Below are 19,781 nucleotides of genomic sequence, written 5' to 3' on the forward strand. Positions count from 1 at the left end.
GTGATTTCTTCACTTCTCTAATAAAACGGCTAACGATATAGCAATCCTTGAATTGAAATTCCACTGATGGTTATCCTCACAACTTCTGCAACCGTACTGGACTTGTTCTCGCGCTTAATAATGAACACATTTATTCCCCTCCTTCTCTCCATATTTTCTTTCTCTGCATGCAACTTTTAGACGATACAAGAGCCGAGTCGCTTCACTATCCTACCTTGGGCTCGTCCACTGTCCTTGCCTGCAATCACGGGTCACCCCAGACCTGGACTCTGCAGTTTTTAATGAGCTTTCCCGGTCTCCTGCGGAAACCGCCGTCACCCTTATTCTAGACAATACGGATGTAAGCTGCCTTTAAGGAAATGCTTCAATCACTCACTCACCCGAGGTAAAAGTTACTCTTGTATCCGTATAACCCCCCCCCCCTCCCCCCTTTACTTTACCCGAGCCATATAACCACAGGTGGCGCCTTCTCGAAAGAGGGGGATTTGTGGGTTACTCCTGGAGCTGGCCATTGAACCACCTACTTCTTTCGCGGTGATCATCAAAAAGTCGAGTTGAGACTAATTTCTTTCTTTTTTTTCTAAAATCACCTCCGCCCCTCCTTGAATCCACCGCTACTGGAAAGCGATATTATTACTCGATAGCATTCGACAACTCTCCAGGATATAACCTTCTTCCAGATGCAGTTACAAAGTGCCACGGATAACCGAATAGTAGCGCCACTCCCTCCAGCCAAAACACTCCAACTGAAACCAAGTATACAACCAGTTTTGTGTCGCGAGTTCTCAAAATTCAAAGTTGTTGCTTACTTTTTATCTCTCAATTCCAGCGCGAAGGTGCCGAATAGGCCGGCAGTCGATCTTACTCAATGTAATCTGTATAGCGGTGGAACGTCTAGGGTACCGAAGGCAAGCGATTTGGTTTGGTTTGGTTTGTGGGGTTTAACGTCCCAAAGCGACTCAGGCTATGAGAGACGCCGTAGTGGAGGACTTCGGAAATTTAGACCACCTGGGGTTCTTTAACGTGCACTGACATCGCACAGCACACGGGCGCCTTGCTTTTCGCCTCCATCGGAAAGCTGCCGCCGAGGCCGGGATTCGATCCCGCGTCATTGGGAACAGTAGTCGAACGCCGTAACCACTGCGCCACCACGGCGGGGCCGAAGGCAAGAGAAGAGGAGGCGAATGGGGTGGGGAAGCCTGTTGTGATATAGAGCAGCCACGGCTAGCATAGAACCGGGTTAACTGGCGGAATACGGGAGAACCAGTGGACGTAGTTAGGCCTACGATGTAGTACTCAACTGCGCCCCAATCGTCACTGAGTTTCTACATTCTCCCCTTTCATGAAAATTCTGCAGGCGAAGCCATACAATCGAACCTGCTGTAACGAAGTGTTCGCACGTTGAACTTTCTTGACGGCACGACGGCTCCGCCGCATTGAAGAAAGGGACCAGGCGATTTCGTTTGATAACACAAGTTAACTGAATTTAATAAAGAAGAACTCAAACAATAATTAAAGCGAATCCAGTAGTACCAAATAAACAACTAATTCAAATTAACAACACATCAGTCCGCCAACGCGACATCTTCCGAGCAGGGGTCCCGAGCAGCAGCTCGGATGGTCGCCGTCCTCCCTTACTTGCCGCCAAAACCCCTCTGTCAACGTTCTTCAGGATTCTCCAGGCAGTGTTTGTTACCAGGCGGAAATGCGCTTATCGGAGCCAATGAGACGACTTTCTTTACAGCTGAGAAACCAATAGGACGCCGGTGCCCGCGAGGTTGTTTCCTGGCGAGCACCGCGTGAATTTCTAGAAGACGCGGCGCATCTCCGCCTGGCACCCAAACACACAAAAGGTAAACCAAAAACACATGGGCCGCAAGGACGCAGACGGCACAAAACACAAAGCTCCGTCCGTGCTCTCAGCCGTCGCCCCCAAGCCCTCAGGCGTTAACCGGTTGGGACGCGAGCTTTCAACAGCTCGCCTCCTTCACAGCCGTTAACCATTTTCCGAACGGCGTACATCGTGAATACCCCCCAAAGAAGAAGGGGAAAGCACAGCGACGCCGTGCAAAAGAAAAAAAGGACCGCTCCCCGGCTGTGCACGGGTCCGGAAAACGGCGCGCGACATAGGCATAGCTTGCTATGCGACACCTCCCCCCTATGAAAAAGAGTGTCCCACTCGGTCACAATCATGCCCGTACAAATAAACCGCAAGGAAATGCTATGAATAACTATGTACAAGGTTCAAAAATGAAATTACGTCTACCGGATAGGACCACACAACAATACCAAAATTGAATAAAATATACGCAATGCCGAAAAAACGAGAAAATATAAATGTCAGGTGAAACAGATTACAACCAGGAAGGTAGAGAAGAACACTTACACGCAATAAAACATTGGCATATCAGTAAAAATGTTACAGGGCACACTCAAAATGTCCACTTGCACGTATTCACACAAAACACAAAACATTCGGGAGTATATACAAAGTCACGGCGGATTAATTAACACTTCCGTCCGCGCTGTAATACATCTCGGTATCACTGTCATAATCGGTCCTTACTCCTTTGGGGTTGGTGCGAGTTCCCGTGGGTCTACACTGAAATGTTGATTCGGAGTATGAATATGTCTCAGTCGCACTTCCAGCAGAGGTACCGCGATCACTGTTTTTCACGGTCGAGGCCGCTACACGTTTTGGCCTTGCGGAGACACGAACACAGCGCTCAAACGCATGCACACCATCACCACGATCACCGTTTGCTGACTCGTCGTCGGCGTCCTCATCAGAAGCAAGCCGTGGGTGGTAGTGTTTCAGACGTTCAGCGTTGACGACATCCCGCTTTCGGCCGGTGCGATCGATGACCTCCCAGTTATTTTCTGATACCTTCCGGAGCAGACGGAACGGCCCGTGGTATCTGTGGAGCAGTTTGGTGGTCTTTCCTTTCGATCGAGAAGGCGTCCACAGGTACACAAGGTCTCCCGGATAGAAAACAGCATCCCGTCGTTTGGAGTCGTATGCCCTTTTGTTCTTTTCTTGCCGGTCTCTCTCACGCTGAGCTACTACTTGGCGCGCCTGGCGAAGCCGGTGCACCACCTTGTGAGCATCCAATTCGTCACAGTCGTCTTGTGCGATACCGAGGGCCACCTCAACAGGAAGTGTTGGCTCGTGTCCGTGAAGAAGAAAAAACGGTGAAAAACCTGTCGTTTCGTGTTGCGACGAATTATAGGCGAAAAGAACATAAGGCAGGAATTCGTCCCAGTCCCGATGATGCGAGGAGACATACATGCTGAGCATGTCGGCAAGCGTGCGGTTGAAACGTTCGCACAAGCCATTGGTTTGCGGGTGGTACGCTGTTGTTTTCACGTGGTCTGTACCCATGGCTTTAAATATTTCCTCAATCAAGGAAGCAACAAAATGTTGTCCGCGGTCCGTAATGATGCGGCCTGGTGCCCCGTGGCGTAGGACGATCTCTCGCACAAAGCCCTGCGCGGCCTCAGCAGCTGTAGCCGCCGGGCATGCTACTGCTTCGACCCACTTCGTGTGGTAATCAGTCATCACGAGGATGTAGCGGTTTCCGGATTGACTCTTCGTAAATGGTCCCAAAAAGTCCATTCCAACCTGTTTAAAAGACATTCCTACCGGGGGAAGAGGCTGGAGAAACCCGATTGGTTTGCCCGGTGGGGCTTTGCGCGTCTGGCAGTCAGGGCAAGACAGCACGTAGTTTGACACCTGCGCGAACATCTTAGGCCAGAAGTAACGCCTACGTATCTTCTCCCATGTGCGCTTGACCCCGAGGTGTCCCGCCGCGAGATCATCGTGGCAGCCCCTTAGCACCTCTGACCGCAAACATTTTGGTACAACCAGTGCGTCGTAGTCTGACTCGAAACCTTTCGCTCGCCTGTGCAACACACCGTTGATCATTCGAAAACACCGTGCCGTTTTTTTCAGTGTTCTGGCAACGGGTGAATCCGGGTTCTCCAGGTGTCTTATCACTTCCCTCATCCAAGGGTCTTCCCTCTGCTTCATGCCTACATCCACGCGACCTAGCACAAGCAGCGGTGCAAAGTTATCTTCACTAACCGGTGCCGGCTCGCGTGGCAGGCGAGAAAGGGTGTCTGCATCTGCGTTCTTCAAACCTGGGCGGTGTTTGAGAGTCAGGTCAAACTCTTGCAACAGCAGGGACCATCTCATGAGGCGTCCATTCGGATTCTTGACATTCATCAGCCATGCGAGGCTGGCTTGATCTGTGATCACGGTGAAGTTACTGCCGAATATATAAGGTCGAAACTGCCTACAGGCGTAAACGACAGCCAGACATTCCTTTTCTGTGGTGCTGTAATTAGCTTCCGCTTTGTTGAGATGACGGCTGGCGTAGGCGATGACATGTTCCCGACCCTCGTCCTTTTGAACCAGCACAGCACCAAGACCGTAGTCACAGGCATCCGTATGGATTTCGATGGGCTTGCCTGGCTCGAATTGACGCAGAACTGGCGCCGTAGTCAGCTTCTCTTTGAGTGCTTGCATGGCCGCCTCGCATGCCGTGTCCCACTCAAACGAAACATTCTTTCTTGTCAAATTAGTCAAAGGTCGGGAGATTAGGGAGAAATCCTTGATGAAACGCCGATAATAATTGCAGATTCCCAGGAAACTCTGAACTCCTTTCTTGTTTTTTGGCGCTGGGAGCTTTTCGATCGCGGCTATTTTGTCTGGATCTGGTCTGATGTTCTCTCCAGTCAGCACGTGCCCGAGATACCTGATTTCTTGTTGCGCGAAGCTGCATTTTTCCGGCTTCAGACGCAAGTTGGCTTCATCAAGAGCGCTTAACACCTTTTCCAAGTCCTCTAGGTGAGTTTTCATGGTCTTCGAGAAAATGACAATGTCATCCAAATAGGCCAAACACACCCTCCAGAGAAGGCCACTCAAAACTTTGTTGATCATCCTCTGGAATGTCGCGGGAGCATTGCACAGACCGAAAGGAACGACATTGAACTCGTACAGACCGGAGCCGCATGCGAATGCTGTCTTCGACTTGTCCTCTTCGCGGATTCCTACCTGCCAATAGCCTGAAGTGAGGTCAAGCGTCGTGAAATATCGAGAACCCTGCAGCAGATCCAAAATGTCATCGATTCGCGGTAATGGGTGCACGTCTTTCTCGGTAACCGCGTTCACCCTTCGGAAATCAACGCAGAAACGCCAACCTCCCTGCGGCTTTTTCACGAGAACGACGGGCGATGACCAGGGACTGTGCGACTCTCTGATCACTCCGTCACGAAGCATCTCTTCCACTTGCGCTTTAATGACCTCCCTCTCGAAGGGTGAGTGGCGGTACGGATGTTGACAAATGGGTGCTGAGCTGCCCGTGTTTATAGTATGCTCCGTTACGTGAGTGCGCTGAATCGGATTGTGCTCGCCGGTAAACAGGTGACGAAACTCATGAATAACGGACAAGAGCTCATCCCTCTCAGATGGCGTCAGGTGTGGCCCAGTTTGGACGTCAAAGTCCTCTGTCGCAGTGGGGTCGTGTGGCACGGCGAGTCCGAGTTGCGCCTCATGAAGTGATGTGGCCCAGCCGATCTTCGCGTCGCGATGTACCACTATCGGCAGCAAGGTAGGGTTTGCAACACGGACGATTCCGATCCCACCAACCACGTTCACGACGGTCCGCGCCACCTGCAGTCCACTTCTAAGGGTTGACTTTGGCTCGACAAGCTGAATTCCGTCTCTCGGTATGTGTACCCTTAAAATGGCTTCCGTACGAGGCTCGATGGAAACTTGGTCTTTACTTCGTGCAGTGACCACATTTGACTGCGATTGCAAGCTAGTATTGAGGTGCAGCTGGTACACTTCACTCCCTATTTTTAGTTGTTTACGGAGGAAGTCAATCAGCAGGTTTGCCTGCCGGCAAAATGGGAGCCCTCCTATCAACTCATAAGGGCAGTCCTTGAGGACAATGAATCTTACGCTGAATCTGGTCGATCCGAATTGAAGCACTACTTCTGTTTCTCCTACAGGTGCTAATAAGTCTCCGCTGATTCCTTTGATAAAAGCAGTGCCCTCAGTTAGTTCGACTTTTGAAGCAATTTTAGCCGCGAAGCTGGAAGAAATGATGTTTACGGAGGCGCCAGTGTCGATGAGAAGGGTGGTCTTCAAATTATTTGCCTCGACTTGGACCGTGAGGAGTTGGTCTTCGGTCATCACGCTCACAGATCGGCCAGGCTGACCACCTAAGCCCGGCCGTTCCCGTTTCCCGGATTGGGAGCCTGCTCGTCGCGCGCATTTCTCTGTTCGCGGTCCTCGTCTCTCCATCGCTGGCGACAATTCCGAGCTATGTGACCGCTTCGGTTACAGTAGTGGCATCGCGGCCGTCCGTCGTCGTCACGCGAGGTTCTCTGGGGCAATGGCGCGCGCCTACGAAAAATTTCTTCTTCCATTGTCTTTAGACGTCCGGATAATGATTCTAGAGAGGCGGCGATCGCCTTGAAATCTTGCTCACCTGCGAGCCTTTGTTGTTGACCATGGGAGGCAGCAGTGTAGGTGGGAAGTAGGTGGTGCTGCCCAGATCCCGGCACAGTCAACGGACGAGGCTCGTTGTTAGCGCTGCCAGCTGTTGGCAAGATGTCCGAACTACAAACACAGGGTCCCGTTGCCAGGTAGGTGGTGTTTGCTGCGGTGGCCGGCAGCACCCGGGAAGTGAAACCCATCAGCGCGGCCCGACTGAGGCGTTGCAGTGTCTGCAGGAAGTCGGCGCAGCTGGACGGATCGGATATTATCATCTTCTCCATTGTCGCCGGTTGCAGGCCCCGCAGCAGATGACGCAATTTGTCTTCTTCCGGCATTTTGCGGTCGACCCTGGCGCACAGCTGCAGCACATCATAAAAATATTGCTCCGGAGTCTCCGACGGCAGGTGGATTCGATTCTGCAGCCGAAGGTGAGCGATTTCCGTCGCGTGGCGGCTGCTGAAGCAGGTCTTGAGCTTCGCCGCCCAGTCACCCCACGAAATCGGCGCACCGGTAAGCAGCTGTGTGGTGTGCCACCTCTTCGCATCGCCATCAAGGGCAAGGTACAAAAATTTCACCTTTGTGTCGTCGTTCCAAGCGTTCAACGATGATACGTGCTCGTAGCAGGTCAGCCATTCCGCCACGGACTCCTCAGGGGTTCCCTTAAAAACAGGAGGGGGGATGGACATCCTCTGTTGAGAGCTCGTCATCGTAGCGAAGTCAGCTGTCGCCTGCATGTCCGGATCACTCCTGAGATGGGGGCGCATCTCCGGTAGAGCGGGGTCGTCGTTACCACGCACCTTCCACCACTTGTAACGAAGTGTTCGCACGTTGAACTTTCTTGACGGCACGACGGCTCCGCCGCATTGAAGAAAGGGACCAGGCGATTTCGTTTGATAACACAAGTTAACTGAATTTAATAAAGAAGAACTCAAACAATAATTAAAGCGAATCCAGTAGTACCAAATAAACAACTAATTCAAATTAACAACACATCAGTCCGCCAACGCGACATCTTCCGAGCAGGGGTCCCGAGCAGCAGCTCGGATGGTCGCCGTCCTCCCTTACTTGCCGCCAAAACCCCTCTGTCAACGTTCTTCAGGATTCTCCAGGCAGTGTTTGTTACCAGGCGGAAATGCGCTTATCGGAGCCAATGAGACGACTTTCTTTACAGCTGAGAAACCAATAGGACGCCGGTGCCCGCGAGGTTGTTTCCTGGCGAGCACCGCGTGAATTTCTAGAAGACGCGGCGCATCTCCGCCTGGCACCCAAACACACAAAAGGTAAACCAAAAACACATGGGCCGCAAGGACGCAGACGGCACAAAACACAAAGCTCCGTCCGTGCTCTCAGCCGTCGCCCCCAAGCCCTCAGGCGTTAACCGGTTGGGACGCGAGCTTTCAACAGCTCGCCTCCTTCACAGCCGTTAACCATTTTCCGAACGGCGTACATCGTGAATACCCCCCAAAGAAGAAGGGGAAAGCACAGCGACGCCGTGCAAAAGAAAAAAAGGACCGCTCCCCGGCTGTGCACGGGTCCGGAAAACGGCGCGCGACATAGGCATAGCTTGCTATGCGACACTGCCATGTGTAGCAAACGCTACGAGCGCTAACCCACCGCGGCTGGCGTACGTACTATACGAGTCAAGAAGTGAGGCTGTCAAATTCCCATCTCACGGCCGGAAAAACGCGCAGCAAATTCGGCTGGCTCCTTTCGAGACTCATCACGCACAAGTTTCTCTACAGCGCCACGGAGACGCCACGAGTGAACAAACGTACAGTCTTTGTCAAAAGTATATGGCCCAAGGATTTTCGCTCTAAGCTTAGTAACTTGGCTCGTAAAGCAAATCTAACGTTCGAAATCCCGTAGATGACAAATCTCACCCTCATTCTTCTCTAGCTTACATTCAGATTACAGTACTGCTGCCAGCAGCTGTGTTGCAGTGCTTAGAAGCTAACCTCTTGGGCCATATACTTTTGACAAAGACTGTACATCATCACTCCGCTCCTGTCTCACCGTACATCGTTCATTACTGTCCATTTTTGTAAGTACACAATGTCTTAATTATGCTTCGAAAGCTGCTGCGCACGCGGAACTAGGCAGTGGGAAGGGTTGCGGGATACGGGAATGTAGAGCTGCTCGCCGGAGAGGTGGAAGGGAAAAGAGTGGGGGCGAAGGCCACACACGTAACCGTCACACTCGAGAGGAAAGGGAAACCGAGAGAAGAACCGAGGTGGCTACAACCATCGACAACCTCTTCGGCGGACCTCCCACGATAACTACCTGCAGAGGGACGGCTGGGAGAAAAGAAAAATGAAGGAAGGTAGGAATGAAGAGAAGGGAAAAGTGGAAGAAGGAAAAGAAGGGCTCAAAAGAATGCACCGCGTGGAATGCGGGTCGAAGGAGAAAGGGACTCGCGTGCGCTCAGTCACCGCACGCGACGAACAGAGGGTGAGAAGAGAGGGAAGGCATGGAAAGGGGTCATTCAGGAACGCAGGCGGGAGCTTCTTCGCAGCGAGCGAGAAAGGTTGACCCTCTCTCCTTCCTACAAGTCTTGAGCTTCTCCCTTTCTCCTCCCATTTGCTTTTTTTATTATTTTTTGTTTGGTGTTCTGTTTTTGCTCTTGTTCAACATTCTGTTCTTCTGCTCCCTTTCTTCCTCTTTGTCCTCTTCTCCGCAGGTCCGTTTTTCTCCACCGCCTCACCTCAACTGTCCTTTTCTTTAGCCGTCCCTGCGACCTGAAACCTGCTGGGCAATCTTTAAAACGTAGGTGGTGAAAGTTCTACGGAGCGGCTTTGCACAAATTGAGGTGAAACACCCGAGTAACGCCGCAGTGGAAACATCGCGCGAGAACATATAGGACCTTGCGGGGTCTCTCGTGTAGTTTGTTGCCCCACGATATAATTATTGATGTCTGTTTTCCAGAAAGTTATTGATTTATGTTTCCAAACAATCACGCAACGACAAACCTCGCCAGCTAACTAGAGGAACTAGTATCTCTAGTCACAGCTTCAGCCAAAAACTGCCCATAAATCGATGAGGTAGTGATGCTCCATGCGCCAAGCTGCGACGACACGTTGCTGTGATGATAGTGTTTAATAAAAACGTTCACTCATTATTGTTATTTCACAATATTAACTTGTATATTCTACGATCAATGACCATCACGTTTGATCGCGAAGATCTATAACGAGGGTCTCTGAACTCTGACTAAGTGTTCTGAAAGGAACCGATGCTAAATGTTTTGTCTCCGATGGCCTGTTCCTCACTCACGAGCACCTGCGGAGCGTTGCGTGACTTGAAATGAAGCAAACAGCTGCATTCTCGGATTTATTTGCCTCATCTGTTGTCTCGAAAGACCCCTTTAAACGTCAATTTAAGAAATGCAGTGCACGCTGCAAAACAGACAACGAGCAAAAACAAAATGCTATAGAAGCCGCTCTGTTACGCTCTCACCTCCTTCTATGTCTGCGTGGGCTACCCCTGGATGGTGCTATCTTCTGCAGGCGTCTTCGTTGAGAGAAGATTTTTCTTTTTGCTTAATCTTCCACCATTTTTCTACCTCGAGGGTTCTCCTCCATTCAGTTCTTCCTTCCCCCTTACCCCCTCAACCTTTTCCAGCGCTTTCCCCACCGAAGATTTCGGCGCGTTCTTCATGTTTCCTTCATTTGCCGCTGCCGCCGCCACAGGATTGGCCACTTCGTTGTAGCATTTAAACGAGGACTCAAAATGCACCAACGTAAAAGAAAAAAATATAAAAAAATAAAGGTGAGTAGAAGAAGCAAAGGAGGTGTGCGTAAAATCGAGGAGGTCTCGATCATTACAGCCATCACCCGCCGCACGGTCAGTTTTTCTTTCTGCATCTTTTTCTGTTTAATATTTTTTCCTTTCCTCTCACGACTACGGAGAGGAAGCGGAGAGAAGTAGGCGATCTTCGCAGGCCCCACTTGTGTTTTCTCCCCAAAAGAGAGGTGGCGGGCCAGGCATGTGGGCGGGGTCAGTGTAGCGTACTTGGGGCACAGGCCTCCTTGCCGGCGTACGGTGAGTGCACAGTTAGGAAGACAACACGTAGAATGTTTACCAAATGAAAAATAAAAGAGGCAAAGAAAGAAACAGTCCGATAACACGGGGAAAGAAACTGACCACGTATCTTCTGTATAGTGGTGGGCTGCGATGGAGTCCGCCGAGCCGTTCATCTAGAGAAGATTAGCGAGCGGCCGGTCAGCCAGAAATGCCAGTGGAGACTATGCGGGAGAACGAGAAGTCAGGTGAGCAAACAAGAGAGAGAGAAAATTGAAGCAAGATGGCTGTTCAACAGAGGCAAGCAGCAGCGCTAACGACCTGATGTTCATCGACAAGCCGCGAAGACTGAATAGCCGTGGGTGACTTTGTTCAAACAGGAAAATGGCGTGGTTCTGTGTACGGGACTGCGATAGCTGTGTGTGGCTACGTGCATGCTGTTCAATAGTGCGAAATCGTAGAGCAAATAAAGAATAATAAACAAACAAACAGTTTGCTCCGAAGCAAATTGGTCTAGTGCTTCTGGACGGCTAGGAAAAATGAGGCAAGAAACTGAGTAGTTAAATAATAGGTGAAGGTTGGAGCTGGGATGGTAAGTGGAGTCCGGCACCAAAAATCTGCACACGGACCATTAATCCCGCCGTATAGTGTTCCGAATGAATTTGGGTCACCTGGTAGTTTTCAACGCGCGCTGACATCGTTCAGCACGTGGGCATTGTTCAGCATCGTTCAGCATCGCTCAGCATCGCTCAGCATGTCCTTTTCAGCTTTGAGATGCGACTGCATGGGCAGGGATTCCAACCCAGATCCCAGTGCTCAGCTGGCGAAGGTCCTCTAATGAAGACATCGCGGCAAGTCACGGACCGCAGACAATACCGAATCCGTTGCGTGCTACCGCGGTAACCAGTATTAGATACACACATAAAGCAGCGCAGTCCACATGAAGAAGAAATGCAGTACCAATTTTATTTTTTCTCTACAACGTCCCTAAATTAGACGACTAGGTTGAATTAACGTCAACGGGCGAACTAGAAACACTAAAGGGCATTTTAATTTTAAGCGCAGTTTAATTCGTTCACCTTGTTGCATGTGTCAAGGCCGAAATAGTGTGTTCTGCCAGTAAACATGGTTTTCCTTATTATTTACCATATCTTGGAATGCCAATTAAACTCTATATTCAAATTAGATGAGGACTCGTATATTGTCTCGATTATTTTCACTACCAATTCTTAATACCGATTCGGTGCCCTGCCTCTTATTCCGCGGAGCAAGCCTTTGCCACTACTTAGCTGCCAGACATGTAATCGCAAGTCGCAACTACTCATATGCAGAAGGCCGAAATTATCACTCCGGAAAGGAATCGTTATAGAATGCGGCTCCAGGCCGCCAAATATTGCGCAAATTCTTCTTAGGCGAGCTTTGCGGATACGTTTACAGCTCGTTAGCTCGCACTGTTTCCTTTTCATAGTTTTCAAAACTAAACAAAACAGACGAAACGGCAGAACCGGACGCCCCAGAGCCAGAGCATACACAGACGTTGTCGTGCGGCATGGCAAAACAGCAATGTAGCACCCCCCAACTTCATTCTTCTCAGCCACCCCCGCAAAAATGACTTCCCCGCGCACCACTCCCAACGAAAGAAAGCTCTTCATCAGGAAAAAACAAACGGAACCCAGAACCGCCCGCGGGGGTAACAAGCGTCACCCTCCGATCGCCGCCCCCCGCCCCAAGAACGGAGCAGACGACATCTTTCTTCCGCGGCGTCTGCTTTCCTCCTCCTGCTGTCGTCTGCATGGTGACAGGACAACCGAAGACAGCGGCCGAGATAAAAGGAGAAACGCACAAAGCAATATATACAGGTCCTCATAGATGCCTTCTCGTTGCCCCCCCCCCCCCCCTCCCCCCTTCAATCCGCGAAGACCCTCAGGACGTCGCGCGGTCACCTGCTTTGAGTCGTTGCAGACGATCGGGAGATATGCGCTTTTGCAGTAGAAGCTTAACGTTTCGAGGTACACAATTCAACAAAAACGCCGACTGATCTGTCGGAGTGACCTTTCGGACGAAAGAAGATAAAACAAAACCAAAAATACTAACATGGGGGTCGCCAATTTATGCTTGTTCGCTGTTGGTACAGAATCATTATATAAATGCGTCAAACCATAGCCACTTAGGGTCAGACTTGCCTATGTAGCAGTTCAAGGGCCTATTCAGAGCAGCATTTTGATTCAGGCAAAGCTAGCATCAAGCTGCTGGAAGTACATATCTATGGTGAACTGGAATGAGAAACTATTGCTGTTTACAGACACAGAACAGAAGCGCATCTATGACGTAACGACGAACTGTTATATTTGATTACAATGTTCCTACTGGCAGAGAAAAGCGTGACGCTTAAAGTTTTATAACATCGCGCATTCAGCCTCACATTGTTTGCTCGGCACAAATGCCAAAAGGCAAAAGGTCTTAATTAGATTTGACTCGTGAGGTGCGCATACTACCTTAAAAATAGAGGGAAGCATCCTAAAATCAGCACGTCTAACACTTATACAGCCAGCGGTAAAGCTTGCCCTGCATGATGCGTCATGGAGCAAATGCACTCAGCTCTATAACCTACAAAAAAAAAAAAAGATATTGGAACCCATTTAAAGGTTATCAAGCAGATAAAGAAAGCGCGCTAACAAGCTACTCGGTAACGCCAAAACAAGAGCAGCGGATATTCTTGGTTAACAAATAAGAAAAACATAAAAAAAATGTAGCAACTATCACCGTAATTAGGACCGAAGTAAAACAAAAAGTCAATTACGGTCGACAAAGTTGCGCAGTTGTTTAACGGAGCTAGAGAAAACAATTTTTATGCAGTATTTTCATATATTTCCTCTGCTTCTACCACTGTAATTCAAAACAAATCCAGCTAGAGAGAGAGAGTAAGGTTGGCTAACTATCGGTGCGGACACAAGTAAACAGAGTACGCTTTTTTCTTTACCATTTTTTACGCGGTGCATATTTGAAACTGATAGTCATGGTATGTGTGAACCGGTAGCAGACGCAAGTGCTCTTTCACTTGGACAGATATTGTTTCCTATTCTCCAGTGCGGAAGGCGTTATCTTAATTTCACTGAAAAACTTGCTCCGTTTGCCTTAACATGGGAATGGTTACATAGTAATGGGTAAATATAAAGTGATGTGTTCAGGGACCACATAGCACTCCTCTCGTGCCCTAGAGCGCCGGCAAGGCAGATATGCCAGTCACGCGTTGATTAAAAATAAATAAATAAATGACCGCGCGGAGCCCGCATTTCACCAGCGAAGACGCATATCGGTATTGGACCCAAACAGGGTGACAATAAACAAGAAGTACACAAAAATAAAAATAACAGCCCGTAAGGCGTCACATGCGCGAACGATCTCACCTCATGGGACAGGTATCTCCCGTGGCAGCGTCGCGAAGCAGATCACGGTCAGACCGCCGAGCACATGGAACGCCAAGGTATCCCGCGCTGCCGCCGAGCCTTCCCCGCCGCCTTCGTCAATGCCTTCTGTGCTGCGGCGTCGTTCGTGCCGTTGCTGAGCCTTCGGCCCTTCAGCCGGTTCCGTTCAGCCGCGGCGTGGTTTGTACGCATTTATCTTACCCGCGGCCGGCTGCGGGAACCGCAACTAGAGGGCACCGTAAGACACGCTGCTGCTGACGTCGCTGGCCTAGAAGTGACTACTTTAATCTCTCTAGTTATATTAGTGCCATGAAAGAGGATGTTTACTATGTTTACCAAAGCTATTAGCGAGTTGTGACATTCTTATCTCGTTTCATCAGGTTATCTGCTTAAATGATGTAAGGATGGAATACGGATTGTGCTGAATGATAAATATATACGGACCTGGGAAACAAACTTTCCTTTTTTTTTAAGCCTTGTTTGTTAAAAATAAAAATAAATATTAAGGAGCAATGCTTCTTAAATAAAAGAAGGCTCTTTTGCCAGATGGTCACATGCATAAGTATTGTTATGCATAGCTGCTTGCTAGCGCTACCTACAGGTACACAGACAGAAGAAATAGAGCGGTTTATTCAAGTGTCCAAGAATTTCTCCGGGAACTACCAGCGTCCACTCACCGCTTTCGCGTTATCTTCTGTGAAAGTTTGTTGACACTTTGTTGGTCGTCTCACATCATAGCAATATCGTTTGTACAGCAACAACAACAACAACAAAAGATCCTTGTGCGCACCGCCAACGTAGAGGAGAATAGAGGTCTGCTATGTACGGAATGAACTTTCCAGCACACTTATTCCTCGATTTTCTCCGAACAACTAGTAATTCGCTTTGACACGTACGACTACTGCATGGACATCATGATAAATACCACAAACAGAATGTATTATCTGACCAGTCTGCAAACAGGTTTTATGATCACAAATTGCGCGTTCTGTTCACAAGCACTTAGTTTTCGTAGCTGTTTTCCAGATATCTTATGGAACAATTCAAGAATTAGTATCGCCTGCAATGACAGCCCGAAACAGGAAAACCGCAATGCACCTGGCTCAGTGTGACTAGTGCACTATAAGTGCATAAAGCGGGAGGCATAGTCTTTGTATTAACTCTATGGCGGGAGGCATGTGTTCGTTCATGCATGTGTTGCCCTCTTGTGGGGTCTTCGTTGCGCGCAAGTTCTCATATCAATAAGACTGGTGCCGCCATCTGTCGGGAAAGAATGAAACGAGCAACACTACTACCCGCCGCGCGCCATTCATTAGCAAAAGCAGGCCGCTATTTTTGAGTACTTAACTGAACGGAGAAGTGCAGCTGTGACCCGATTTAGCGGCCGTGACTGCTGCATGGCTGGAATGCACTAACTTGTTAAAACGCTGGATTTTACCAATATGCTGGCTCGGGCCGAAGCTGTGTCGGACTACGTGGCTGAGATGCTAGAGGCTAGGAGCGTCTAGATTCTTGAACGCTATATCGGTGGCAACAAAGAGAGACGAGAGATTGTTAGCGGCATCCCTAAGATTTACCGTGCTGTTGATTTCTTTGCTGACGAGTTGATTTTGTTTGCCAATAAGTGCCTTGAACATGATAGTTCATCGATGTATTTGTGGCTGGCAAACGAATGCCAATCTGTTGTCGATCTTTATGAACAGCTACACTACGAATTCACGGCATACCGGCGCTGCCGGGCAATAAACTTTACTTCTCCTTCCCCCGACGTGCAACACTCCGAATACTCGGTACAGATCTTAGCTACAGATTGGTCGCAAGAAAACCTCAAAAAGTAGCTTTTCTTTGTTTAGGTAAGCGGCTCGTTCAATGTCATTCTGAGTTTTAAACGCTCTGAATTATCAGAATATAATACTAAGAGTTTCAAATGGTAAGGACATATAAAGAATTAAGATGTTCGCAATCTACATTCGTATTTATTTATTTATTTATTTATTTATTTATTTATTTATTTATTTATTTATTTATTTATTTATTTATTTATTTATTTATTTATTTATTTATTTATTTATTTATTTATTTATTTATTTATTTATTTATTTATTTATTTATTTGTAATACTGCCAGCCTCTCGTTAATACCATAGCAGATGAGCAATACATTCATTATAACGTCGAACAAAAGGTGATGAAAAGAGTCAAAGCAGCTCTACAGAAATGCAGTATTAGGCAATTCGTACAGCACAACAAAACTGCAAATGTGTTATTGAATTCGCACAAGCCACTCACAGTTAAAGAACACATACAAGTTCAGAAAAAGGAAACAATCGGATAACAGGCCGCGGACTGCGTTAAACAAGAGAACGAAAAAAAAATAAAGCGAAATTTGCAACCGAAATTTCTGCTCGAACTGTGCATTGGAGTTTGGAACAAAAACTTTAAAATGAATCAACGTTGGTAACAGACACGTGCAGATTATTTCATTCGCTTGTTGCCAGCTGGAAGAGAGAATGCTTAAATGCATAACTGTGACCTGAATGTATGGTTAGCGTGCACGCGTGTTGGTTTCTTAAGTCTAGTTTATGTGATAATAAAACATACTTGTATAAGTCGATATTAAAGGCGTTACGTAGTAGCTGATAGATTAATTTTAATCGCGCGAACTTTGCTCTTGCTGATAGCGTTTCGAGGCCGGATATTACAGCTAGCTCGGTTGGGGAATCCGTCCCCTTGCATTTGCTATGAATGTATACCTTAGGGATTTACGCTGTATTCTTTCAAGCCTTGAAATGTTATAGAGGAAGCCAAACGTGTTAGCGAATCTAGTAGCGGTCTAATAGAAGTCTTATAAGCTAAATGTTTAGTTTGTGCAGGGGCAATGCGAAGACCTCTTCTAAGGGCAATTGAGAGTCCGAACGTGGCACTGAATGAGAATACATGCTCTCGGCGAAGAGGCGGAGTCGAGTGCTCAGAAAGTATGAACTCAGGCTTCGAATGAGAGGCATGTCTGCGCTCAGAGCCACTTGGATCCACTTGACGTGCAAGGCCGAGGCTACGATGCACTGGTCAGGGATGCCGAGGCCTCCCCCACCCCTAGGCAGCTTCACCACAGGCCTTTTGCCCTTGTGCGAAACTCTGGCCCACAAGAAAAGGAAAAGGATCCGCTCTAGGCAGAGCTTCGTCCGTGCCTACAAAGGTGTCATGCTGGCGACATAGGTCAGCACCGTGTACAAGAGGCATCGTGTGATAGTGGCCTAAGCCGTGAGCGGACACAAAAGCTTCTCGTAATCTTCCCTGGATTCAATTTCCCTAGAAACCTGCCCTTAGAGATGCAGCTGGCACTCAGTTAAACTCAAAATTTCATCCTATCAACAGCACAAAAACCGATATGCCGGTTAAGCAATATAATCCACCCAGAGACCGGATCGATACATTTCACAACGGACAACACTATACTCCTGGCTATAAATTAGGCTTAGCACAAGCGTCACTATTAAATGACAACCAGAGAAACACACGAATTTTTTCCATCGGCTTTGACGATCGTATGAGTGCATTCACACGGAGGACTTATTGCGCTCCTAGTCAGCAGCGCCCCTACGCGGTAGTCATCGGCAGTCAATTCTATTGGTGCCACCATCGTCATGACGAAAATCGCGTGGCAACTACACAAAATCGATGGCTTATGGTTCACAATACACGCGGACGACACCACGCTCTGGACCACGTACCGTAATACGGCTCGAGAACAAACGGAGACGCTGCAACTAGCACTAGATACAATCGACATTGAACTTCATTCTAGAGGCATGCGTCCATCCCCGGAAAAAAACTAAATTTCTGATCATACATCCACCGCCTAGCGGCGTGGACGCCAACCTTCACTTCGGCTGCCAAAAGCATCGAACAACCCCCGGAAGATCATCTCCAGATATTTGGCGTTCCCATCAATCAACATATAGTACTGCTAAGGATTGGATCCAACAGCTAAAATCTCAATGAAAGCCAACGCTCCACTTAAACGGCTCAGCAGCAAGAGTGGGGGCACAGGGACGGAGGTAGCGCGTCGCCTCACCGTCGCTATTCTTCTCGCTAAGCTCCGCTACGGTGCCCCTTACTTTGACTTGACCGCAGCCAATTACAAGACACTTGGCTTACTTTATAACTCTGCCTTGAGGGTTATAACTGGTCTACCGGTACACACGCGCATCACGGAGCTTCACAGATTCGCTCAACTCCCACCAGTGGATGCACTTATTGCTACGCATCGCCAATCATGAAACTCGCCTGCGTCACACACCAAACGGTCATCGCCTCCTCACTCGAATCTTTGACGAATCAAACCTTCACTTGCCCATATTGGACCACCTTACAGCACCATGGACAGAAACATTCGTAACGGATCCAAAACACCTTCCAACCAACACCAAAGGGCCAGGAAGAGATCACCGACAACGCCACATAACATGGTACACAAGACCAGCACATCGGTCTCCGCATTTATACCAACGCCGCCCTATATCATGACTATGACTCCGGCATCACGTTTGCAACCACCGCTTACTACCAGGAGGGATCACAGTTGAATGCTACTAGCCACAGTGGTCGCAGGTACTGGTCCGCAACTGAACTCGAGTTAACAGCCATAGACGAGGCCCTTCGACACTGCACCAAAGGAACAGATTGTTTCATCCACATCTACACCGACAGTCAAGAGGCTATAAAAACCTTGCAAGCCCGTTCTTACAAGACCTCAGTACAACGCCGCATCAAACAGCGCTGCCGCTACCTGCGAGAGATCTCATACGTCTCGGTACGAATTCATTGAACACCTAGACATCACGCACAAGGAACCGGGAACAGAACGGCCCACGAGGCCGCTGGCGCTCAGCTAAAGGAAGAATACTGGCATAGCCTTGATGTGGGCCCGTCCAACTCTGACCCCCATTACTGTTCTCCCGTCTCCATCATACCGGACTCTGTCATTACGTGGCTTAAACATGAGCGGAGGGGTTTGTTGCGGGACCTTGTCCCCGATATTACTCCTCCGATCCCTTCCGGCCTCTCTCGTCCTACCCAAGTTATAACTCACAAGGCGCGAGCAGGTGCAGCGTACACACCGGACATCCCGAGTCAATGGCACCGAACCAAGATCCGCTGCCCCAACTGCCCTGCTGACTCCGTTGACCTGCATCACTTAATCTGGACCTGTCCTGGCTGGCCTCCGCGCCCGCTACACATCTGCTCACCACATTCAGACCTACGAAGACTGGACAGCCCCCAATACACCGGACATCCTGAGTCAATGGCACCGAACAAAGATCCGCTGCCCTGGTGACTCCGTTGACCTGCATCACTTGATCTGGACCTGTCCTGGTACGGCTGGCCTTCGCGCCCGCTACAAATCTGCTCACCACATTCAGACCTATGAAGACTGGACAGCCCCCAATACCAACGCCAAGCGCAAGCTTAGTGCCCTGCTAGACTTCATATCGGCGTCTGACGCCATCAACCTCACCTAACCCATCCCCTTCCTTTCAGGCCTCAGGTCATCCTCATGAATAAAGGTTTATGAATGAATGAACCTTTGCTCAATGTTCTTCCTTTGCTAAAGTACCTTTGTGCTCGCAGCCGGCACACTAGCTTGTGCATTCTAGACATTGTACTGTTACTAAACTGGTCGTCAACTCTCGAAGTACACCTCAAAGTAATGGGAAAAATTCCTTGCTTCATCAGCGACTAAATGTTTCGTATGTTTCTTACATATTACTTTTAGGAAGAATCAAACATGCGGTTTCTCTGAACGAGCTTTTTGACTTGCCTACAGCGCCATGA

General features: G+C 48.9%; 1 protein-coding gene across 2 annotated transcripts in view; it reads right to left on the reverse strand.

Annotated features, from left to right (window-relative positions):
- Positions 1–14,116, reverse strand: part of Ppn (proteoglycan-like sulfated glycoprotein papilin) — a 176,605-nt gene extending 162,489 nt beyond the window's left edge. For both annotated transcript variants that reach the window (XM_084582840.1, XM_084582839.1), the window contains exon 1: positions 13,930–14,116. In XM_084582840.1, coding sequence (XP_084438966.1) covers positions 13,930–13,934 — 5 coding nt within the window. In that variant the 5' untranslated portion in view covers positions 13,935–14,116. The remainder of the gene's footprint in view (positions 1–13,929) is intronic.
- Between the last annotated feature and the right edge of the window lie 5,665 nt (positions 14,117–19,781).

Source organism: Amblyomma maculatum, chromosome 10, assembly GCF_055883805.1.
Source record: "Amblyomma maculatum isolate TAMU_Amacu chromosome 10, ASM5588380v1, whole genome shotgun sequence".
Classification (NCBI taxonomy): Eukaryota; Metazoa; Arthropoda; class Arachnida; order Ixodida; family Ixodidae; genus Amblyomma; species Amblyomma maculatum.